The following is a 20987-nucleotide window of genomic DNA, read 5'->3' as shown; positions in this document are numbered from 1 at the left end:
CAACCTTTATAGAGGTCAGATTGAAAATTTGGCACACAACATCCTCTAAAATTTACCCCTGTGGAGATTATTCTAAAATATAGCGATTTTTTTCTGTTTGTAGGAGTTACTAGACTTGTGCTCCCTTCTTTAAAAAAGGGTAGTTTGGTATTCTGAGTTGATAGTGAATTAGGAAGTATGTTTGTAAAATGATCCTCAATTTGACTTGATTCTCCTTGCAGAATCCAAATTTCAGTTTCTAGCCAGTTTTCTGAGGATTGTGAGTTTTTAGTGTATCAAATCAACTTTATAAAGGTTTTCCTTTTTGTTTTTAAGTCAGTATGCAATGAAATTGGTAGTCACAGGTTTTATAGCTGATGGTTCCAACTCTACCAACCCCAAAAGACCCAAATTACATCGTTCAAAGTGTTAGGTTTTATATTTACTTGGATTTTTTCATCCATATATTTTAATGAGTACTACCCCTTATTTTCTTATTCCTCTGTCACTGACTTCTTTAAAAAATTTTTTTAATGCAAATTTATATAGCCTTCAGGGTGATATAATGGCTTTCAGCATTAAAATGGTGCTGATTAAAAATACATTACTATCAAATTAGACTTGTTTGTAAAAGTTTAGGTCTTAATAGTTGTGTTTATCAATGAATTGATAAACTTCTTTTTTGTTAATTTTTCTTACCAGTTACGCAGAGATTTATTTAGCCCCAAGCAATTTTATCTTAGTCTGTAAAGGTGTTACCACTTTATGCTTTTGAGGAGTGAAAAATTGTTCCTGTAAAATAAGTGAGCATATCTATTTCTAGTACTTGGATAAACTCATTTCTTTAATCAAATTATAGAAGTATGTACTGGAGACTGCGGAGGATATGGAGATGCAGGTCACCTGCCTTCATAGAGTCTGGAGTCTAAGTGGGGGAAGAGACTCTTTAAGATAAGTTAATTTCCTCATCTGTAATGTGGGGATAATAATAGTTCTTACCTACCTTATGAAAGTTATTGTGAGGATTGAGTTAAATCATGTGAAAGGCTTTGAATTACACCAGGCACATAGTATGTACTTCATAAATGTTAGCTGCTTTTACTATTATTATTAAAAAATAGAGATTTGTACAAAGTGCTTTGGGAACACAGACCAGGCAGGGATTGACTCCCTGGAAAAGGGAGGGGAGTGATAAAATTTTTAGCTGCCTTCAATTCTGCTTCATAGTTACCTTTTTTATCTTTGCTATTGAATGCGGACTGCATAGTAAGTCCTCAAAGGAAGGAATCAGAGAGGTTACACAAGTGAAATTTTCTTAAAACATCTTAAAGTAGATGTCAGTAAAATTGGAAGATGTAGTATTAAAATTTATCACCCAGTCTTCTATGCCTGACTTAATACTAGGATAGAATTTAGAATATTTTTTTCAAGTAAGTAAATAACAGAGGATAATTTAAGAAATAGAAAAGCTATTATTTTTAACCAGGCTTTTGAAACAATCTGGGTTTTCAAATAGTTTAAGATAATACTTTCTAGCAAGGACTTGGGATAGCAGTATCTTATACTTCAGACTAGACACATAGCTATATAGTTTGACAGTACTGTGTCCTTTTAGAGCAGTATAGCTACATTGGTTATCTGCTGCTATATAACAGATTACCTAGCACTTAGTGGTTTAAAACAATGATTTAATTATTTTTCATGATTCTGTGGTTTGACTCAGTGGCTATTCTGGTGATCTCAATTGGGGTCACTCAGTTGGCTGCATTTAGAGGGTAACTAGGCAGAACTGGGAGATCCCAGAAGGCTTTGCTCCCATATTTGGGTCCTTGGTGCTGAATGTTGACTGGGAGTGCCTTGGTTCTCCTTGCTGTTGCCTTTCTTCAGCAGGACAGCCTGAGCTTCAGAGCATTTGGCTGGCTTCTGAGAATGCAAACTACCAGCCCTACTAAAGGCTAGAACCAGAGCTGGCACAGCATTTGTTCTAATACATTTTATTGGTCAAACAAATCACAAGGCCAGCCTAGATTCAAGAGGAGGAAAAACAGAGTCCATCTCCTGATGGAAGGAGTGGCAAAGAATTTGTGGCCCCTTAATCTACAGTAGTAGCATGGTGCGTTATTTTTGATTGGCTATTTGCATTCTACCTTCCATGATTTATCCCTTTTGTTTCTTCCCTTATGTTTTACCTTTTTATTTTTTCTTTCATCCTCAGTGAATTTTTGTAGTTTGTCTTCTGTTTCACTGATTTAAATTTCTGTTCTTTTGGTACAGTGTGGATTTTAGTTCAGCCTTTGTTTTTACTTTGTCTGTATGCATTTCTTTTCTAGTTTTCTTTTAATATATCCTACATTTTAGCCTTCTCCCTTTTCGTTGTGTCTTTTATCTTTAATTTTATGGAATCTAAGTCTTCATTCACAACATAAATCACAGGCGTGGTAGCTGGGCTAGAGTCAGTGTCAGAAACACTGGGGTGGTGTCTACCAGGTTTTGTTATTGACAGTAGGACCCTGAATCTTTGGTTTAGGAATCTAGTGGAAGATGACTAGATAACCCCTTTTTGACAGAGACAACCCTTCAGCTTTTGATAATCACTACTGAGTTTTTACATGTTGTAAAAATGGTTTCAGCTGGTTACCCATAAAATTGCAGTGAAATTATAAATTGCTTAAATTTTGTGATTTAAAACATGTAAGATAAGCTGTTGATATGCTAGTTTAGAAAGCAATTCAACCTGTGCATAACTTAAGTAAATTCAAGTAAAGCCTTTTGATGATTACAGCTGTGGTTAACATGCTGCCTGCAATCTCAGGAGAGATCCTGGTCCAGAACCATCTGACTAAGCTCCTGTCCCATTGAAACTGCAGAAGTTTACTTTATTTGAAATGCTAACTTTTGGGGTAGTGATATAGACATTGTACAGATTTTGGTATCAACACAGTCTAGAAAGATTTTGAGGCATCAGTGAAAGCCTGAAAAGCCTTGAATAGATTGTTAGTAGAAGTTTGAGGCCTTTGAGAAGACTGTGGGTAAGAGCTTAGAGAAAAGTGAGAAGAATGTTATCAGCAATTTGAGGAAGGAGATTCTTGTTCTGTAGTGGCAGAAAGTTTAGGAACTCTGTCACCGGCAATGAAATGAGAAGCAGGAAAATGTACACAATGAACTAGGTGATCTATCTAAGGGGATTTTGTAAGCAGAATGTTAAAAATATTCCTGGTTTCTTCTTGCTTATATATAAAATGTAAAAGGAGAGGGACCAATCAAAGGAAGTACTGTTAAACAATAAGGAGCTTGGAATTGCTGAGTTTGAAAATTCCTAGTTTCTTCATTTGACCAGTGTTGCTAAAATTAAGGAGTAGATTTTGGGAAACAGCAAATCCAAGACACTCTCAGGAAAACATGTTCTACAAATGAAGCTGAGGATGTGACTTTAAAATCCTTTAAAACCTCAGAAAGATCCAAGGTGTTGTCTCGAAGACCTCTTGAGTCAAACAGTAGGGGTTCTAAGAGCATTTAGAGAGTTGTGCCTAAGCAGTCTCATCAGAAGCCTACGATATAGAAGGAAGGGCTTATCTTGAAGAGATTTATGGATATGGCCTTTGTCTCACAATGGAGTAAACCATGATAAGATTCTCAGGAGACCCACAAAGTTTCTTCTCTCCTCTCTTCCTCCCTTTCCCCTCTTTTTCTTTCTTTTAATGAGAATGAATTGGCCAAAACACTGTCAGCTTGCACTGGACTTGGACAAAGACAGTACAAATGAAAAGCAGCCTTTGGATCCCTGAACCTCTGCAGGCGGGAAGCATGTTGAGAAAACTACACAGCTGCAAAACAGGGGATACCCTTTATGGAAAAGAAAGGATGACTTGGAAAGCAGAACCAAGAGCCTAGAGGACAGAAACAGGCCTTGAATTCTGATCAGGGATTGCCTGTATTGAGCTGGATTTCAGAATTGCTATGAGCCAGTGACTCCCATCCACCTCCTGCTCTCTTTTGAGCAGCAGTGCTATAGTAGTTTCCCTGTGCCTTTTGCGCCTTTGGTCCTCAGTTCCTGACCCACAGAAACTGTGAGATGATAAAGGCTTATTGTTATTTTAAAGCTCTAAGTTTTGTGGTAATCTGTAATGCAGTGATAGATAACTGATGCAGTGACAAGTTGAAATTGGAAGGCTGAGAAGAGAACCCTGCAGACATTTCAGCCCTGGAAGTGGGGGAGAACATGAACACAGGGAAAATAAGACCTCTGATTTCAAAGGTCTTGATCTGTTAGAATCATGGGCTGACTGTTTGTCATTGGAAAAAGATGTAAAGTCAAGAATATTAATGTGTGTTCTGTTAAACAGTGGAGAAAGGAGTTATCAATTATTGCTAAGGACTAGAATTTTATGTGTAAAATGGGGAAGAACTCTACTTATGTTACCTTTAGTTTTACCGTTTAACCTTGTTTCTTCTTAGTAAGCAAAGTTGTTTACATAGTGTATATTCTCAGAGGTCAACTTATTAATTTTGTATAAAAGTATTTAAAATAAATCTTAGATACAGTAGGGCTCTATATTCAGCTTTTATCAATTTACTTATCTTTAAAGTGAATGAAAAGAAGAGGAAATTACTTTCACTCTTAACTCTTCATTTGAAAATTTTAGTTATACAGAAAAGCTAAAAGTTATAGAGTTAATGAGCATGTAAACATCCTTAATGTTTTACCACATTTGCTTTATGTGTGTTTTTTTCTCTACCTTTGAAAGTACACTTGCTAAAACTTGCATATATTAAAGTATACAATACAATGTTTTGATATGTGTGTACATTGTGAAATGATTACCATAATTAAGCTAATTAACATATTCATCACCTCACACAGTTACAATTTTACTTTTTTTTTTTTTGGTGGAATCATTTGAAAGGAAGTTGCAGATGTTGCTCCATCCCTTAGTTCTGTTAGCCCAAATCTCGAAGAATGAGGTATTTATAACTACCATTAATACAACTAAGAAAATTAATACATTCAACAATCATATCTAATATGGCAGTCCAAAAAAGCTTTTATATGTTTTTAAAAATCCAGTATCTATACAGTGTATTTGGTTATGTCTCTAGCCCATTTTATTCTGGAATAATAAAAATGTGACATTATGTTGCTTTCTATGACATTGATTCTAATTTTCTTTGAGGATTTTATGCATCATGTTGCCTTGTAGAATATTCCACATTCTGGATTTGTCTAATTTTTCTTTATTATTACATCCAGGTTGAACCTTTTTTGGTGAAAATACTGTGTAGATGATGTATAGTAGATTAAGAAGGTGACTTCTGGATCTTTTCACTATAGATATATTTTTTTCCCCATTTACAAACCTGTGGGGTCATAATTCCCAACAACCTTTCACTTTGGTTTTAAACTTCCATTGGTGCCACTGCCTGAATCAATTTTTACATTGTGAATTCCAAAGGAAAATTCCTTTGTAATGGCCATATATAATATATCCATATTTGCAGTTCCCTGCAAAAAAAAAAATTCCTTAGCGCCACTGAAAGAATCCACTGTTGTTTTTTTCTTGTTAATAATAAATACGTTATTTGGACTGTGGATTTGAATATATTTATTGTCTGAGTTACATGTACATTTATTTTTCTTAATGAAGAATTTTGAAAAACTTTGACTTAATGTAAAACAATAAGTTAATAACAGATCTGTTGGATAGTTTTTAGAATTCCTAACAGTGAGGCTCATCGAACAGTTGTGCGATACTTTTTGAATACCAGCTACAGTGTAAGGAGTCACACCAGATAGTATAATGTACTTAACATTAAAAACTGTAGGCCTCAAATACTTATCCAGATAAGTTGAGAAGGTAAGACACATATGCTTATAAAAATAGAATAATATTTACAGCAGGAAAGCATATATGCTGAATCACTGGTATAGTCACAGCAGGAAAGCATATGCTGAATCACTGGTATAGTCAGTAAATGATTTTTGTGTTCAGGAAACAGTCACTTTGAACTTTGACATGTGCAAAAGCAATGTAGGTATATGAAATGTCTCAGGATGTCACTGACATTCTGAATCTGGGCTTTTGAAACATATATTCCAATAATTAATCTAGTGCCTACCATGTTATAGCAACCGAAGAAGCAAAAAGGATAAAACATGTCCCTTGCCCTGAAACACTATCATTGAGGATGATACTGTACACTGTACTATCACAGGGATGTATACTATATAAAATCATTTAAAATTCTATAATAAAGGTATCTACTTAGTGCCAAGGCTGTATAGGAGAGAGAACTAGGAATTCACATTGCTTGGGAAGTGGGTGTGTGACAGGAAAGGCTTCACAGAGTAAGCATTTGAGTCTGAGGGGAAGTTTTTAGATTGAGAATGGAAGAGTATTCTAGGCAATAGAAGATGGGCCCAAATGCCCAGAGCTGTTATAGTGTGTGGCTTGGTTCTAGAGCCTGGTGATGCCATTTCAGGAAATTCAGAAGTGGTCCTGATTTGGGAGGGGATGATAGAAATGGTTGTTCAGCCTTTCGTGTGTGTAATTTTTTCTCATACAGGAGAACAACACAGTTGAATTTTAATGGTATGTATAATTTTTCAAAAAAAGTATACGGAAAGCAGTGGACTGAAGAATGAACCCGGGAAACACTTAATTCTACTAACAATTGAGGAATGGGAGGAAAAGGAGACCTCCTTAGGGAAGTGCAAAAGGCGTTATTTATTAGGAAGGAAGAAAGCTAAAACAGTAATGTCATTAGAACCAGTTGACAAATTTTACAAGAGGATGGTTAATATCACAACAGAATGTACAAAGGAAATGAAAAAATTTAAAGAGGCCATTGGATCTGACAAAAAATAATTTTGTGAATTCAGTTTCAGTGATTTGGAGGAGGGGGTTGGAAGCCACTTTTCTGGGGAAAAAGAATGAGTGATGCTTAAATACTGGATTTAAACCATTTGTTCAGAAACTTGGGCAGTGAAAAGTAGGGTAGCAGTAGAATGAGTACAGTTTGGTCAAGTGAAATTTCTTTTAAGAGAGCCTTATACATGTATGATGGCAGAGTGGAACATGCCAGTGGGAAAGGAGATACTACAAGTTGGCAGAGCATAATTGATGGAGCAGAGGCTTGGGAAGAGATGAGAACATAAGAGGAAGGATTAGCCTTGGAAAGGAGGAGAGGCAAACTTCTAGTTGGTTCAAAGGGAAGGAAGTGATCATGAAGGAAGAACAGAAAAGGAAGGATTATTAAGGAAGAGAAGTGTAAAAAAGGAACTTACATGTGGTGCTATTACATTCTCTGAGTTTGGATAGAGCAAAATCATTTTGGTTTTTGAATTTTCTATTTGGTTTATGTATTCCTGGAGCATTAATAGAGGAATTACCCACCCAGCGTAATCTAAAGTTGGAGAGTGGCATGGCAGCAGGCTAAAGGGCAAAGGAATAGACACATGGTATTTTCTACCATTAGAAAAATTTTAATACAAAGAAAATATTGAACATCAAAATACTCTAATATTTTAAAATGCAATTATTGTTAATACATAAAGATTTAAAACCCTGTTTAGGAACACAATATTACTGGGTTTAATTTTAAAAATTTTGTTAGTATATAAATTTAAAAGTATACTTTATATAGATAAAATTACTAATCTAATGTTTAAAGTTTTGCAGTATTTTTTTTAAACTGAGGACTTTTCTCTATGAGAATAATTAGGACTTTTCAAATTTTAAGCAACAACAACTCAACACAAGCTTAAGCAATGAAGGAAAAATTAAAAGGGTATGGATTTATTAGATTATGTAAATGGAGAATCCAAGATGGACTAATTTCAGGTATTCCCGAATTGAGGAATCCTGGTGATGATGTCAGGCGTTCTTTCTTCTGCTCCATTCTGCTGTTTTCCATCTGTGATGTTCTCATTTTCCAGCAAGGTTCTGCTCTGTAGTAGGCATGTGGTTACTAGAAGCCCCAGGGCAATATAATCATGGCTCACTATCCGAAAGGAAGGTAGGCTTTTTCCCACCTGCCGTATAGCAGATACCAGAGTAGATTGTGTCATTTTTTCACCCCTAATTATCACTGTAACCACGGGTATACATACTCTGATAGTATAGAGCCTAGATTATGTGACCATTTCTTGAAGGAGGTCACAATAACTGTGAGCTGAAGGGGTGGTGGCTCAAAACTTTGGTACATTTCCTTCTAGTGTGTGTGTGTGTGTGTGTGTGTGTGTGTGTGTGTGTGTGTGTGTGTGTGTACGTACTTATTTGTTTTGTAACAAACCAAGTAGTGTAATGAATGCCTTGTGTCAAATTCCTTAGGAAAGAATCAGCCTTTGGTTGCTTATATAATAGAGTCTTAACAGCTTTTTAAGTTTATGATTTCATAAAGATACTGTAGAAGCCTTTTCTTTTTACAAGTAAAAGTGTTTTCTATGCTATATATCACAATATTTCTAGGCCTTCACAAAAATGGAGCAGTCGTTCATGGGTTGACTTCAATAGTAGCAAAACAAACATTGTATGATGCTGAAAAGAGCTGGATGTGTATCTAGCAGAAGTCCTGAGTTTTAATCTTAATTCTTTCAGTAACTAACTGTTTGTAAACAACACATAAAACTACTTACACCACTGGGGCTGTAAAAATAGATAGGTGGATTAGAGATCTTGTGAAGCTCTAAATTTCTGCTATTTTTAATAGAGTAATTTGGGTTACAGAAAAATGTTAAATAGGAGGAATCAATATACTGTAAAGAAAATTAATGATCCTAGTTTTTGTGTTAGACAGACTTGGATTTGAATTCCAGCTCATCTACTCACCAGCTGTGTAAACTTGGACAGATTGCTAAACCTTGTTTCCTCATGTAAAGAATGGCAATAATAATAATACCACCTGATTTGAAGTGTAAGGATAGAAATGCATTTGATTTCTGCTCAGTAAAATTTTACTTTTATTAGTTTCTGTAAAGTCCCCTACAGCTCCAAAATTTGATATTTGGAATTATTTTTGCTACATGAATATTCATTTCTCCCATCATAACTTTTCTGATAAATTCTGTCTAGGAAAATTACTGTTAAGTTACAAATGTATAGTTATAAATGTATATTTACAACAGCTGCATTATGCCTGTGACATGCTTCCCTTTGAGACCATGTAGTAGAGAATTCATATGGACCATTTCATAACAGAATTTGAGCACTTAATGGTTAGCTATCTTACCAAGAGTTAGGCTTAGTAGGAGATTATATTGGAATATACCTGATAAAAGGCAAATTATGCTAGCAAAAATGAGGCATACAAACTTAGATTCTGACTAGGCCATTGGAAATAAGCTGTGGACTTGGGATCTACTAAGATTCCCGAAATCAAGCTAGATAGATATCACTTAAGATTATTGTAAAGATCAAAGGAACCGAAGTATATAAGCCCTTTAAGCATAGTACTTTTCTTATACATAAGCTACTACTATTGTTATTTTTATCTTAGGAGTATGTTTCCTCATGATCAGCAAACCACATTTAGTCGAGAACAAATGCAATGGAAAATCCAGTGCAATTTTTTTTTTTTTTTTAACAATTTGGCAGTTTCTTTCTTTTCTTTTTTTTTTTAAATTAACTTATTTTTGGCTGTGTTGGGTCTTCCTTGCTGCATACGGGCTTTCTCTAGTTGCGGCGAGCGGGGCCTACTCTTCATTGCAGTGCGTGGGCTTCTCATTGCGATGGCTTCTCGTTGCAGAGCATGGGCTCTGGGCGTGCGGGCTTCAGTCGTTGTGGCATGCAGGCTCCAGTAGTTGTGGCTCACGGGCTCTAGAGCACAGGCTCAGTAGTTGTGGCTCACGGGCTTAGCTGCTCCACATCATGTGGGATCTTCCCAGACCAAGGTTCGAACCCGTGTCCTCTGCATCGGCAGGCGGATCCTTAACCACTGCACAGGGAAATCCTCTAATGCAGTTTTTATCTAAGGAGTCTATTGGAACCTTCAATCGAAAAACAAAACCCCCACAAAACTGAAGAAGCTCATCCAGAATCCCAAACTAGGGTTTAATTTTTTTTCTTATTTTGCTTTAGTTCGTGAAATAATTTTTCATGAGAAATTTTTTAGTATTAATTCATTCAACAAATATTCATATGGGCTAGGTATTGAGGAAAAGAACAGTGAACATAGATAGATAACATACTTTATATTAAGAAAAAAACCAGTTGCTCGTTTAAATTTTATTTTATAATAGCTTTGTAGTGGCAAAATAAAATTGAAGCTATAAGATTAATTAAGGCTTTAGTATACCAATGACTTTTTGGTAGGCTAGATGGAAAGAAACTTGTTTAACTTTTTTTAATTTGGTATTTCTGAAACTTTTTGACCTATTTCCCCCCCCCCCTCCCACTGAACCCACTTTCAGAGATAATGGTATATAAGTAGGTTTCTTTAACTGGAAGTGAACAATATTAGGTTAACTGTGTGATATTTGTAGGGCAGAAACAGTTGCATATCAACATTTGTAGTTCATCTTATACTAATTGGATTACTCTGTCCTGATTTGCCTGGGACAGTTCTGGTTTATGCCCTGTTACTCCAGTGGGATTATTTATAGTCTTCTCTTTAAATCTCAGAAGTGCCCTGGTTTGGATGATAAATTTTTTGGTTCCCCTCTAGCTAACACTTTTGAACCACTTACTATATGCCAGGCAGCATTCAACCCTGTGAGGTTGGTACTATTTTATCTTTCTTTTTAAAAAATGAGTAAGCTGAGGTACAGAGAGGTTAAGTTTTAAGATTACACACCTAGTAAGTCATGGGGTCAGGATTCACATGTAGGCACACTGGTCCTAAAGGGTGTGCTCCTAGCTATTATGCCTTGTGGTGACGCAAGAACACTCTGCGAATATGCTTAAGGGAAGAGGGGGAGGACAGAGCTCTGGAGAATACTGACAGTTAAAAGCAAGTAAAGGGAATAGAAACTTGGAGATATGGCAGAGAGTAGGAACTAAAAGGAAGGAACTTTATACAAAGTAGAATTTGGTGAAATTGATTTATTTCCTCTAGTTATCCTCATCCTCTTTTTAACTAGAAAGAGGTATTTTCCTTTTCACTGTTTAATAAGTGCCCCGAAGTATTAGACAGTTTTCTTTTGAAATATAGTGAAAGAGCATTTATTTAAAGCAGTTTGTTCATGTGTACTTTGTTCATGTGTACTTTAAATTTAGGGATATCTTCTTTTTCCTTAAGTAACAGAAATCACACTTTTGAAAAGGCTTTTAAAAAGCTGTCAACTTATTTATGACAGTTTCTTCATAGATCTAAAAGTTAATTTTAGGTAGGGAATTTATGGAGCTTTTTTTTTTTTTTAACTACCTTATTGCCATATTTTAATGTTCTCCTATTTCTACCTCATATCATATTGACTCCAGCCTAGCTGTGTTCCCCTTTATCCCATCTGGAAGTTAAGGAATGCTAAAGTATATTTTTGCTTCACTGACTAATAATTTCTAGAACTATGAATTTATTATTGTCTACAACTATAGTTAACAGTTTGATTTTTTTACAACCACACCTTTAAGGTAAATGTACAGTTCTTAGAACTTTACATGTAAATGTTTAATGAAATTGAATAAAACAAAACTATTAAATAAGGTAGTATGTAGGCGTTCAGTTAGATTTACCAAACATTGAGGCTCCATTATGGTTAATTTTTCTGCTTTGTACTTAGGGATAAAAAGGTAAGTATAACTGTTTTCCTGTATCATCTTTCCCCTCATTCTCCCTTCCCACCCCTCCCCTCTGTCCTTTCTTCCTGCCCTCCCAGAAACCTTATTGAGAGTCTACTATGTGCTATTTGAACTCAGGGATATAAAGATGAATAAGTATTGCCTGCACTCATGCCTTAGGGAGACAGACCAGCCCCTGAGTCAATCAGCTCAGAAAAGTGTAGCAAGGGTTAGAGCCAGGCTCGCACCCAGAACTGTCTGGGTTTTTTTAAGGATGAAAAGAATTTAAGTCATCTCAAAGGAGGAGCAGAACTTAAACAGATAGGGAAATATGATGAGTGTCAGAAAGAGGGGAGCTCATTGGTCACTGCTGAGAGGGCAGTTGCTGTGTTAAGGGATTGACAGCCTTATTAGTTGCCTTGGAGTTGAAGGTTGAGGAATCAGTGGGAAATGAGAAAGTAGTCTTCTAGGAAGCTTGATGTGGTGAAGGGGATTAGAGAAGATGGTAGCTTGAGTTTGTTGTATGATCAAGTGACTATTTTTTATAGTGAGGAGATGAATATATTTGCTGTCTAGGAGTTAGCTAAGAACTGGCAAGGTGAGATTAAAGGATAAGAGAGAGAAGACGATAGAACAAATTTCTGTAGGAAATTAGATAATATCAAGTACACAAATAGAAAAGAGGGTTGTTGTTTTTTTTTTTTTGCTACCCTGACATTTGAATTACATAATAAAATAGATCACTAAACATCTTTATGATCTGGAAGCTCTTCTAATAGGCATATGTGCTAAAATCATTTAAAAAGAATTAAAGGAATTATACTGACTATATTGTCTGGTACTCCTATATGAAAATAATTTAAAACTCCTCTTATCCATAACTTCCCTGTTGTTCATTCCTCCAAACAAAAGCAAATGGGTCTTCACTGGTAAGAAAAAAGAGTATCTGTTTTAAGGGTCAGATGTGTCAAATTGTTCTAACTGGAGGGAGGGGTGCTACTGTATCATAAATAGCAAGTTTTCTGTGTTTATAAATCAGTGTCTGAGAATACCAGGATTCTCATTCAAGGGGTCTGGGTTAGGACCCAGAAACCAATTAATTTATTTATCCACGAAATGGTTTTTTTTAATATTTAAATATTTATTTATTTATTTTGGCTGCCCTGGAATCTTTAGTTGCGGCATATGGACTTCTTAGTTGCGGCATGCATGTGGGATCTAGTTCCCCGACCAGGGATTAAACCTGGGCCCCCTGCATTGGGAATATAGAGTGTTACCCACTGGACCACCAGGGAAGTCCCCAACCAAATGTTTATTGATTGCTTTCCTACCATTTTCTTATTACCATAATGTGTAGGTGATGTCAGAAGGTGGCCCAGGTGCCTACTCTCTAATTGAAGGACAGAGATAATAAGTAGTTAAACAAACAGGGTAATTTCATACAGCAATAAGTGCTACAAAGAAAGTAAACCATGGTATGTACTATGAAAACTAGAGTTACCCTGGTGGGGGAGAGAGAGAGAACTTTGCAGATGGTGATCTTGGAAGGAGCCTTTCAGGAAGTAACTTTTTTTTAAACCTTGATTTTTAAAAATTATATTTTAAAATTGTGGTAAAATCTACATAACACAAAATTGACCATTTTAACCATTTTTAAGCATATAGTTCAGTGGTGTTAAGTATATTCACATTGCTGTACAGCTATCACCACCATCCATCTCCAGAACTATTTTTATCTTGCAAAACCGAAACTTTGTACACTTGGCCCCTTCCATATCCAAAAGTTCTGCATCTGTGGATTCAGCCAATCACAGATTGAAAATATTTTGAAAAAAAAATTCCAGAAAGTTCCTAAAAGCAAAGCTTGAATTTGCCTTGTGCTGGCAGCTATTTACATAGCATTTGTATCATTTCAGATATTATAAGTAATCTACAGATGATTTAAAGTATATGGGAGAGTATGCATAGGTTGTATGCAAATACTGTGTCATTTAGTATAAGGGACTTGAACATCCACAGATTTTGGTATCTGTGAGGGTCTTGGAACCCTGTGGATACCGAGGGATGACTATACTCTAAACCAGGGGTCCCCAACCCCCAGGCCACAGACCAGTACTGGTTGTGGCCTGGTAGGAACAGGGCCACACAGCAGGAGGTGAGCAGTGGGCTAGCAAGCAAAGCTTCATCTGTATCTGCAGCTGCTTCCCATCGCTCGCATTACCGCCTGAGCTCCACCTCCTGTCAGTTCAGCAGCGGCATTAGATTCTCATAGGAGCACGAACCCTACTGTGAACCGCACATGCGAGGGATCTAGGTTGCACACTCCTTATGAGAATCTAATGCCTGATGATCTGAGGTGGAGCTGAGGTGGTGATGCTAGCGCTGGGGAGCGGCTGCAAATACAGATTGTCATTAGCAGAGAGGTTTGACTGCACAGAGACCATAATAATAAATCAGTTGCTTGCAGACTCAAATCAAAACCCTATCCGTGGACTTCCCTGGTGGTGCAGTGGTTAAGAAAAGCCTGCCAGTGCAGGGGACATGGGTTTGAGCCCTGGTCCGGGAAGATCCCACATGCCACAGAGCAACTAAGCCTGTGTGCCACAACTACTGAGCCTGCACTCTAGAGCCCATGAGCCACAACTACTGAGCCCGTGTGCCACAACTGCTGAAGCCCGTGCGCCTAGAGCCCATGCTCTGCAACAAGAGAAGTCACCGCAATGAGAAGCCCGCGCACCGCAACAAAGAGTAGCCTCTGCTCACTGCAACTAGAGGAATGCTGTGTGCAGCAATGAAGACCCCACACAGCCAAAGATAAATAAATAAATAAATTAAAAAAACGAAAACAAAAAATACGTATCAGTGAGTGGCAAGTGAAAACAAGCTCAGGGCTCCCACTGATTCTGCATTATGGTGAGTTGTATAATTATTTCATTATATATTACAATGCAATAATAATAGGAATAAAGTGCACGATAAGGACAGGCAGTAACTGCCTGTAAGCGCACAATACCTGTAAGAGGTGTAATACAGTTGAGCCTTGAACAACACAGGGGACCCCCATGCAGTCGCAACTCTACGTATAACTGTACAATCAGCCCTCCATATCTGGAGTTCTGTATCCACAGATTCAACTAACTACAGATCATGTTGCATTATAGTACTTATGTAGTGAAAAAAATCTGTGTATAAGTGGATTCGTGCAGTTAAGCTCATGTTATTCAAGGGTTATCTGTATTGTGTCTTTTTTAAAATGAAAGCTTCTTTATTTATTTTTGGCTGTGTTGGGTCTTCGTTTCTGCGCGAGGCGAGGGCTTTCTCCAGTTGCGGCGAGCGGGGTCCACTCTTCATCGTGGTGTGCGGACCTGTCACTGTCGCGGCCTCTCTTGTTGCGGAGCACAAGCTCCAGACGCGCAGGCTCCGTAGTTGTGGCTCACGGGCCTAGTCGCCCCGCGGCATGTGGGATCCTCCCAGACCAGGGCTCGAACCCGTGTTCCCTGCATTGGCAGGCAGACTCCCAACCATTGCGCCACCAGGGAACCCTTATATTGTGTCTTTCTGAAGCTCCCAAGAGGCTCAGCATTGGGAGGCACCAGATACTAAGGAAAGTTGAGGTCAGAAGTGGAGCTGAAAACGGAGATTGGTCAGAAAATAGGTACGTTTATAGGTTCTCTCTCTATGTATCCTTATAGGTAGGTGACTGCCTCCACCACCAATCCTGCCCTCAGTAGACCAAGGTTTATTCTTTATAAAATTGAAGAAGTGCCTGCATTTTGAAACCAGGGGCAGTGGATGGCTGATTATTTAAAACAGGAAGATTAAGGGAAATCTACATCCAAACTCTGGAACTTCTAGCTTGCTTCCTCTTTTCTCCTTCCAGAACTTCACAGTTTATCCAGCTCATCTCCTGCAGAAAACTGAACTATCTTAAGGTACTGGTAGGCTCACCACAAGACCCCCAGATTGATTTCCACCTGTTGACAAGCCCTATTCCTCCACACAGATCTTTCAATGAATTCTTTTCAGAACCTCATGAACTAAGAATCCAGGAACATCAGACATTTGGGAAAAGCCTCCATAAAAAAAGAGAGGTCAAAATAAGCAAACAGAAATAAAGAGGTGGAGGAGGGGAGTGATACTTGGAGTATTGGGAGAAAACAGACACCTTAGGGATCAAAAAAAAAAAAACCTAAAAAAAATCCTCTAATAGTATTATCAGAGAAGACACCTATTTCTCTCCCTACTAAAATGATAGAGAAAACTAAAGCATAAGTCCATGAGGGTAAAGAGAACTGGATGAGAGATGACAGCAGAAAGAAGATATCAACTATTGGAAGCTGAGAGCCTGATGTAGATTTAGCAGAGCTGGGAAAGCAGAAATTTAGTTCTGTGATATGGGTAGTTGTGTAATCAGAAGTCGGTCTTTTTTCGATTATGATGTGCTTTGCTTTATTTGCACTACTAGTTATTATTTTTTGAGTAGTATACTCTCTCCTGATTGGAGCTGTTAATGGGTTATCCACCAGTGGAAAAATCAGAATTATTAAAATGTAGTTTTTGTTTTCACGTGGTTCTCTTAAGTGGTCATGCCTTTCTCCCTATTTGTGAACCAACATTCCATAGGAATGGATAGCTGATGCTTTTCTGGGTGGCAGTGACAGTGGTATTGAAAAGGATGCTGAAAAGAAAATACAAACAATATTCAACCTAAGAATGTGTTCTAAATTTTGCTCGTAAAGTAGTTGTTTAAAACTTGTTACTTCTTTGTAAAATAGTGTAGTAAATGGTTATGAGCTTCCTAGACCAAACTTAAAACACTTTTCTTCAGTAGTTAAATGGACATTGGTGAGTGCTCCGGGAGACTGAACTGTTTTGTATAATATTTTCCTGTGAAAAATTACTTTTTTTTAAAAATTAATTAATTAATTTATTTTTGCTGTGTTGGGTCTTTGTTTCTGTGCGAGGGCTTTCTCTAGTTGTGGCCAGTGAGGACCACTCCTCATCGCGGTGCGCGGGCCTCTCACTATCGCGGCCTCTCCCGTTGCGGAGCACAGGCTCCAGACGCGCAGACTCAGTAGTTGTGGCTCACGGGCCCAGTCGCTCCGCGGCATGTGGGATCCTCCCGGACCAGGGCTCGAACCCGCGCCCCCTGCATTAGCAGGCAGACTCTCAACCACTGAGCCACCAGGGAAGCCCTGAAAAATTACTTTTTTGTGGTAAAGTGGCTATGTGGATTTAGAGTCATACAGACTTGAATTCAAATCCTGCCTCTGCCATTTTTATGCTGTGTAACCTTGAGTAAGTTATTTAGTGTTTCTGAATCTAAATAAAATTAAATCAGTAAAATGAGATTAATAATATCCTACTCAGAGGGTAGTTGTAATGATTTAAGTGAAATTAAAATAGATAAAATGACTCACCCTAACTCCTGGACCCTATAGGATCAGTAAATGTTCGTAGTTTCCTTCACTTTTAACCTTGAGGTATGTAGTAATAGGGAACATTAAGAGGGACTTAAGGGAAGTGCGTGTTAATTGAAGGTATGTAACATTTTTGAAATGGAATTCCTGTGTTTTTAAACTTTTCCTTATTTATTTGCAACACGTGTGTTCCTTGTCTTTTGATACACTTGCTATTGTAATGCTGTAGAAAGAGCATAGGACTGGGACTCAGGAGATCCAGGGTCTAGTCAGCTTCCTAACTAGATGAATGATGGTTGTATATGTTACTTCCCCAGTTTGGGTCTCATGTTTGATTTGAAAAGTGAAAGTGTTTTATTGTAAGATGACATCTAGAAATTTGTTTCTGCTCTAACATCATATGATCCTGTGATCTGTGAAGCTGAAGTTGTCTTTTTGCGACCTAGGTTTCTGGTGTTAAGGCTTGGGATACATGGATTGTTACAAACTCAATATAATTGTTTGGAAGACTTGAGATTATTGGAAATTACAATAACTAGATTAATAGCTGATGTTTGGCTTTTTCATTGGAAAATGTTCTGGCTATAAAACCTATTTTTGACTGGAAATATACCAGGACTAGCCATTGTTTTTCTTCCTACAGAGGTAAGTGATCTGTTAGTGCTGTTCACATCAAACTATCACCGTTATTTTTTTCGATGTCATATAGATTTTACCATTGCCCCTATAAATCCTTCTCTCCCGACAGTTGTGGACATTTTTATTCCTAGTATGATTTGGGATATGTGTGTGTATGTGTTTGTTTTAAACTATGTTTAATGTTTGTTATGCTAATTTTAGTTCAGTTGTCACTACCACAGTGACCCCCAGGTTAGATCATGTTATTTGTTTCCGTGGTGGTTTTTTGCTTCTCATAGTCTGCGTTTTATATTTGTGTGTGTGTGTGTGTGTGTGTATTTATATATATATATCTGATTTTATAGTATGTTTTTTCCCAGCTGGATTGAAAGCTCTTGGAGAGCAGTAACCACATTTCTTTTGCTGACTTTCATCTATAATGTCTGGCACACAATTGACACTCAGGATGTATTTTTGAATAAACTAATAAATTCATATTGTTTCCCAACAAATATTAAATGAGTAGAAATATAGTGGTAAATAAAAACTCAAAATACTTACTAGAATTAACAACTGTAGCCTTTGCTCTTACAAAACAGAGAATCTAAAACAAAAGGAAAAAATAACCAAGGTGGTTGTATAAATGGCTTTTATTATTGTTTGTGCAAGAACAGTGAACATTCCGTAGTACAGGAAGCAAGTTTTAAAAACTGCTGGCAGAACTAAGAAGTCAGACTGTCCTTGACCCTTAGATCAAATGTTTCAGAGCCTGAGTTTCCTCAAATCTTCTTCAGTTTGGAGTAAACATTTTGACACAATGAAAGATTTATTCTGTAATTTTGGTCTTTATAAACAAAGATCTTAACTAAATTTGTAGAAACAAAAAACAAAAACTTTCTTATTTGTACTAGTTTCATTTTTAAAAAGTTCATTTCCTTTCAAGTGCATAATACTGTAAAGTGAGCTCAGCTGTATTAGTAGATAAACATGTTGATTCATTTGGCCCTGAGCTACTGAATGAAGCCTGGAGGGGCACACTTTGTTCTTTCCCCCACCCAGTGGCAGAATGTTTTTCTTCCTCTTCTCCTTATTGTGGGAAGGAGACTGGAATAAGTGACTATTTAGGTTTACCTGAATTGATTAGGAGGTAAGGGAAAAAGATTTCTTCACTACTTTTTCTTCTTTTGATTCTTGTCATTAATATAAAGCATATGTTTTTCAACCAGTTCTCATACTTTAATGAGTATGTAGAATAGTAGTTTGCTGTTATATATTACTTCACAGTTTTTATGAAGCCATTTTACTTAATGCTCTGAGTTATGCGTCAGAGGTGTCTTCAGGTGTGTTGAGGGTGGACTTAATTTTGGAAGCAAAAAAAAGTATGCTTATATCCAGTGGTATTGGGATAATATACTCATATGATTAATTTATGGTAGAGATTTTATGAAATGTATGAAGAACTTTTATAAAAAACCTAGGATGATCCTTAGTATTTTGGAACAGATTTTAGAAAAGGACCAAAGTATGTGGCTTTTACATAAACCCAATAAGTAGTTGTTTGTTTCAGCACACATTGTTTCCTATGTGTTTCATATCATGTTAGGTACGGTGAATAGGCAAAGATTAATAAGAAATTCTCTGCACTCAAGTAGCTTACTATCTGTGTACCATTTCCCAAAGTCATTATGGGTAGGTATTCCTCAAAAATAGATTTCTGCTTTTGAATAAGTTTGAGAAATACCTGGACTAAACAAAATAGAAGGTTTCCTTAGTAGGGTTCTCAAAAATGTACATTGTAGAATTCCAAGAAGTAGTTATACTTCGTGAGATTCTCCAAAAATTCCTTGTGACAACAATTTTTTTTTCTCATGAAACTTCTCAGGTGGGATCTGAGGGGATGGGAGAGTATGAGAGATAATGGCAGTAGCATGTTCAGAAAGAGGATGATTAATGTGTCATGGGACACCTTTTGTGAAACAGTGGACTCATGTAATATTCTTATCTAGCCCATGCCTTTGAATACGTCTCAGAAGTCTAGCATTTGCTGCAGAATCTCTATTAATGCATCTTAATCCTTTATAGTTGGATGAGGGGCTTGATTCTTTTGATTGAATTAGTTAAGTAGAAATGGGAATTAGTAATTAATTTGAAAAATGCTACCTGTTATCTCAAATTCAGCCTGTCTGAAAGCAGACTAACCATTTATTCCAAAGTAGTTATACCTCCCAGCTTTTCTATTTGTTTATACTGTTTTATCCCTTTTCTAGCACTTAGACATGCGACCACAGTCATTATTGACCTTTTCCTTTGTCTCCCAATGCCTATAACCAAATACTGCCTAATTTTTCCGTAATGTTCATCAGTATTTTTTCCATTCCCACTGCTGTCATCTAGCTTAGATACACATGAAGTAAATGATCAGTAAATATTTGTCAAATGATGGAATCTGTGTGTGACGTTTCCCAGTGCTAATCCAAGAGTGCTTTTATTCTGTCTCCCACTCCTAAATTTATATACGTCTGAATTATGCTCTTCTGTATGTGTTATATTACACTTTGTTCTCACATCAGTTCTTACGTGCCCCCTCCCCCTTTTTACATTGCTTAATTTCCTTTTCTTTGCAGCTTCTATTTCTTTTGCATTTCAGTAGCAGGAGTATTTTGTGTGGTGAGAAGTTGCTGTACTACTCTCATGACACTGTTCTCCAAAGCCTGGATCAAAGGGCACAACAGGAGACTATGGGTGAGTTTCAAGGGCTGAGGAATGCTGTCACCCTCCAGCATTTCTGCTTCAACAGCATCTAATCATTTTTGACATTTCTACCCTCAATGCTTTTAAGAACTTCAGGGTTCATGATTAACTGGTTTGCTCTTATTTGCTTATTGAATACTTATCTGTTAGATACAGAATTATTAATTGTTTATAAAAACTAAGTTACTAGTTAAATTTTGCTAATTTAAGCAGAAAGGAGGTCTCCTGGAGTTGATTGATGGAGAGGACAGGCTGTCAGAATTGGGGCTACACAGCTGGGAAAGTGCCTCCATTCCCAAAATAGCTGTAGGAGAGAGAATATTCAGTAACTGTGTTTTGCTTTTTTAAATTACATTCACATAGCTATTATACTCTTTAATTATAAACTTGTAAGTTGAGAAATTATTACTTTTCAAGCAAAGGTTATTTTGGAGGAAATAATGGGATGACTGGATTTGTATATCCTGGGATTTCAAATCCAGAGATGGGGAGAAGGAGGAAACACAAA

General features: G+C 37.0%; 1 protein-coding gene across 7 annotated transcripts in view; it reads left to right on the top strand.

Annotated features, from left to right (window-relative positions):
* AKT3 (AKT serine/threonine kinase 3) overlaps positions 1–20987 on the top strand; it is a 379537-nt gene that overhangs the window by 25086 nt on the left and 333464 nt on the right. For 2 of the 7 annotated variants that reach the window (XM_067030719.1, XM_067030713.1), the window contains exon 1: positions 20381–20470. The exons of 4 other annotated variants lie outside the window; for them this stretch is intronic. In XM_067030719.1, the coding sequence (XP_066886820.1) occupies positions 20467–20470 (4 nt within the window). In that variant the 5' untranslated portion in view covers positions 20381–20466. Of the gene's footprint in view, positions 1–20380; positions 20471–20987 lie in introns of those variants that run through there. One more of the 7 variants, XM_059079094.2, reaches the window with a different exon arrangement.

The sequence above is a fragment of the Kogia breviceps genome, chromosome 1 (genome assembly GCF_026419965.1).
Source record: "Kogia breviceps isolate mKogBre1 chromosome 1, mKogBre1 haplotype 1, whole genome shotgun sequence".
NCBI classification, from domain to species: domain Eukaryota; kingdom Metazoa; phylum Chordata; class Mammalia; order Artiodactyla; family Physeteridae; genus Kogia; species Kogia breviceps.
The sequence above is the reverse complement of the archived record's forward strand: the minus strand, read 5'-3'. Positions and strand labels throughout refer to the sequence as shown.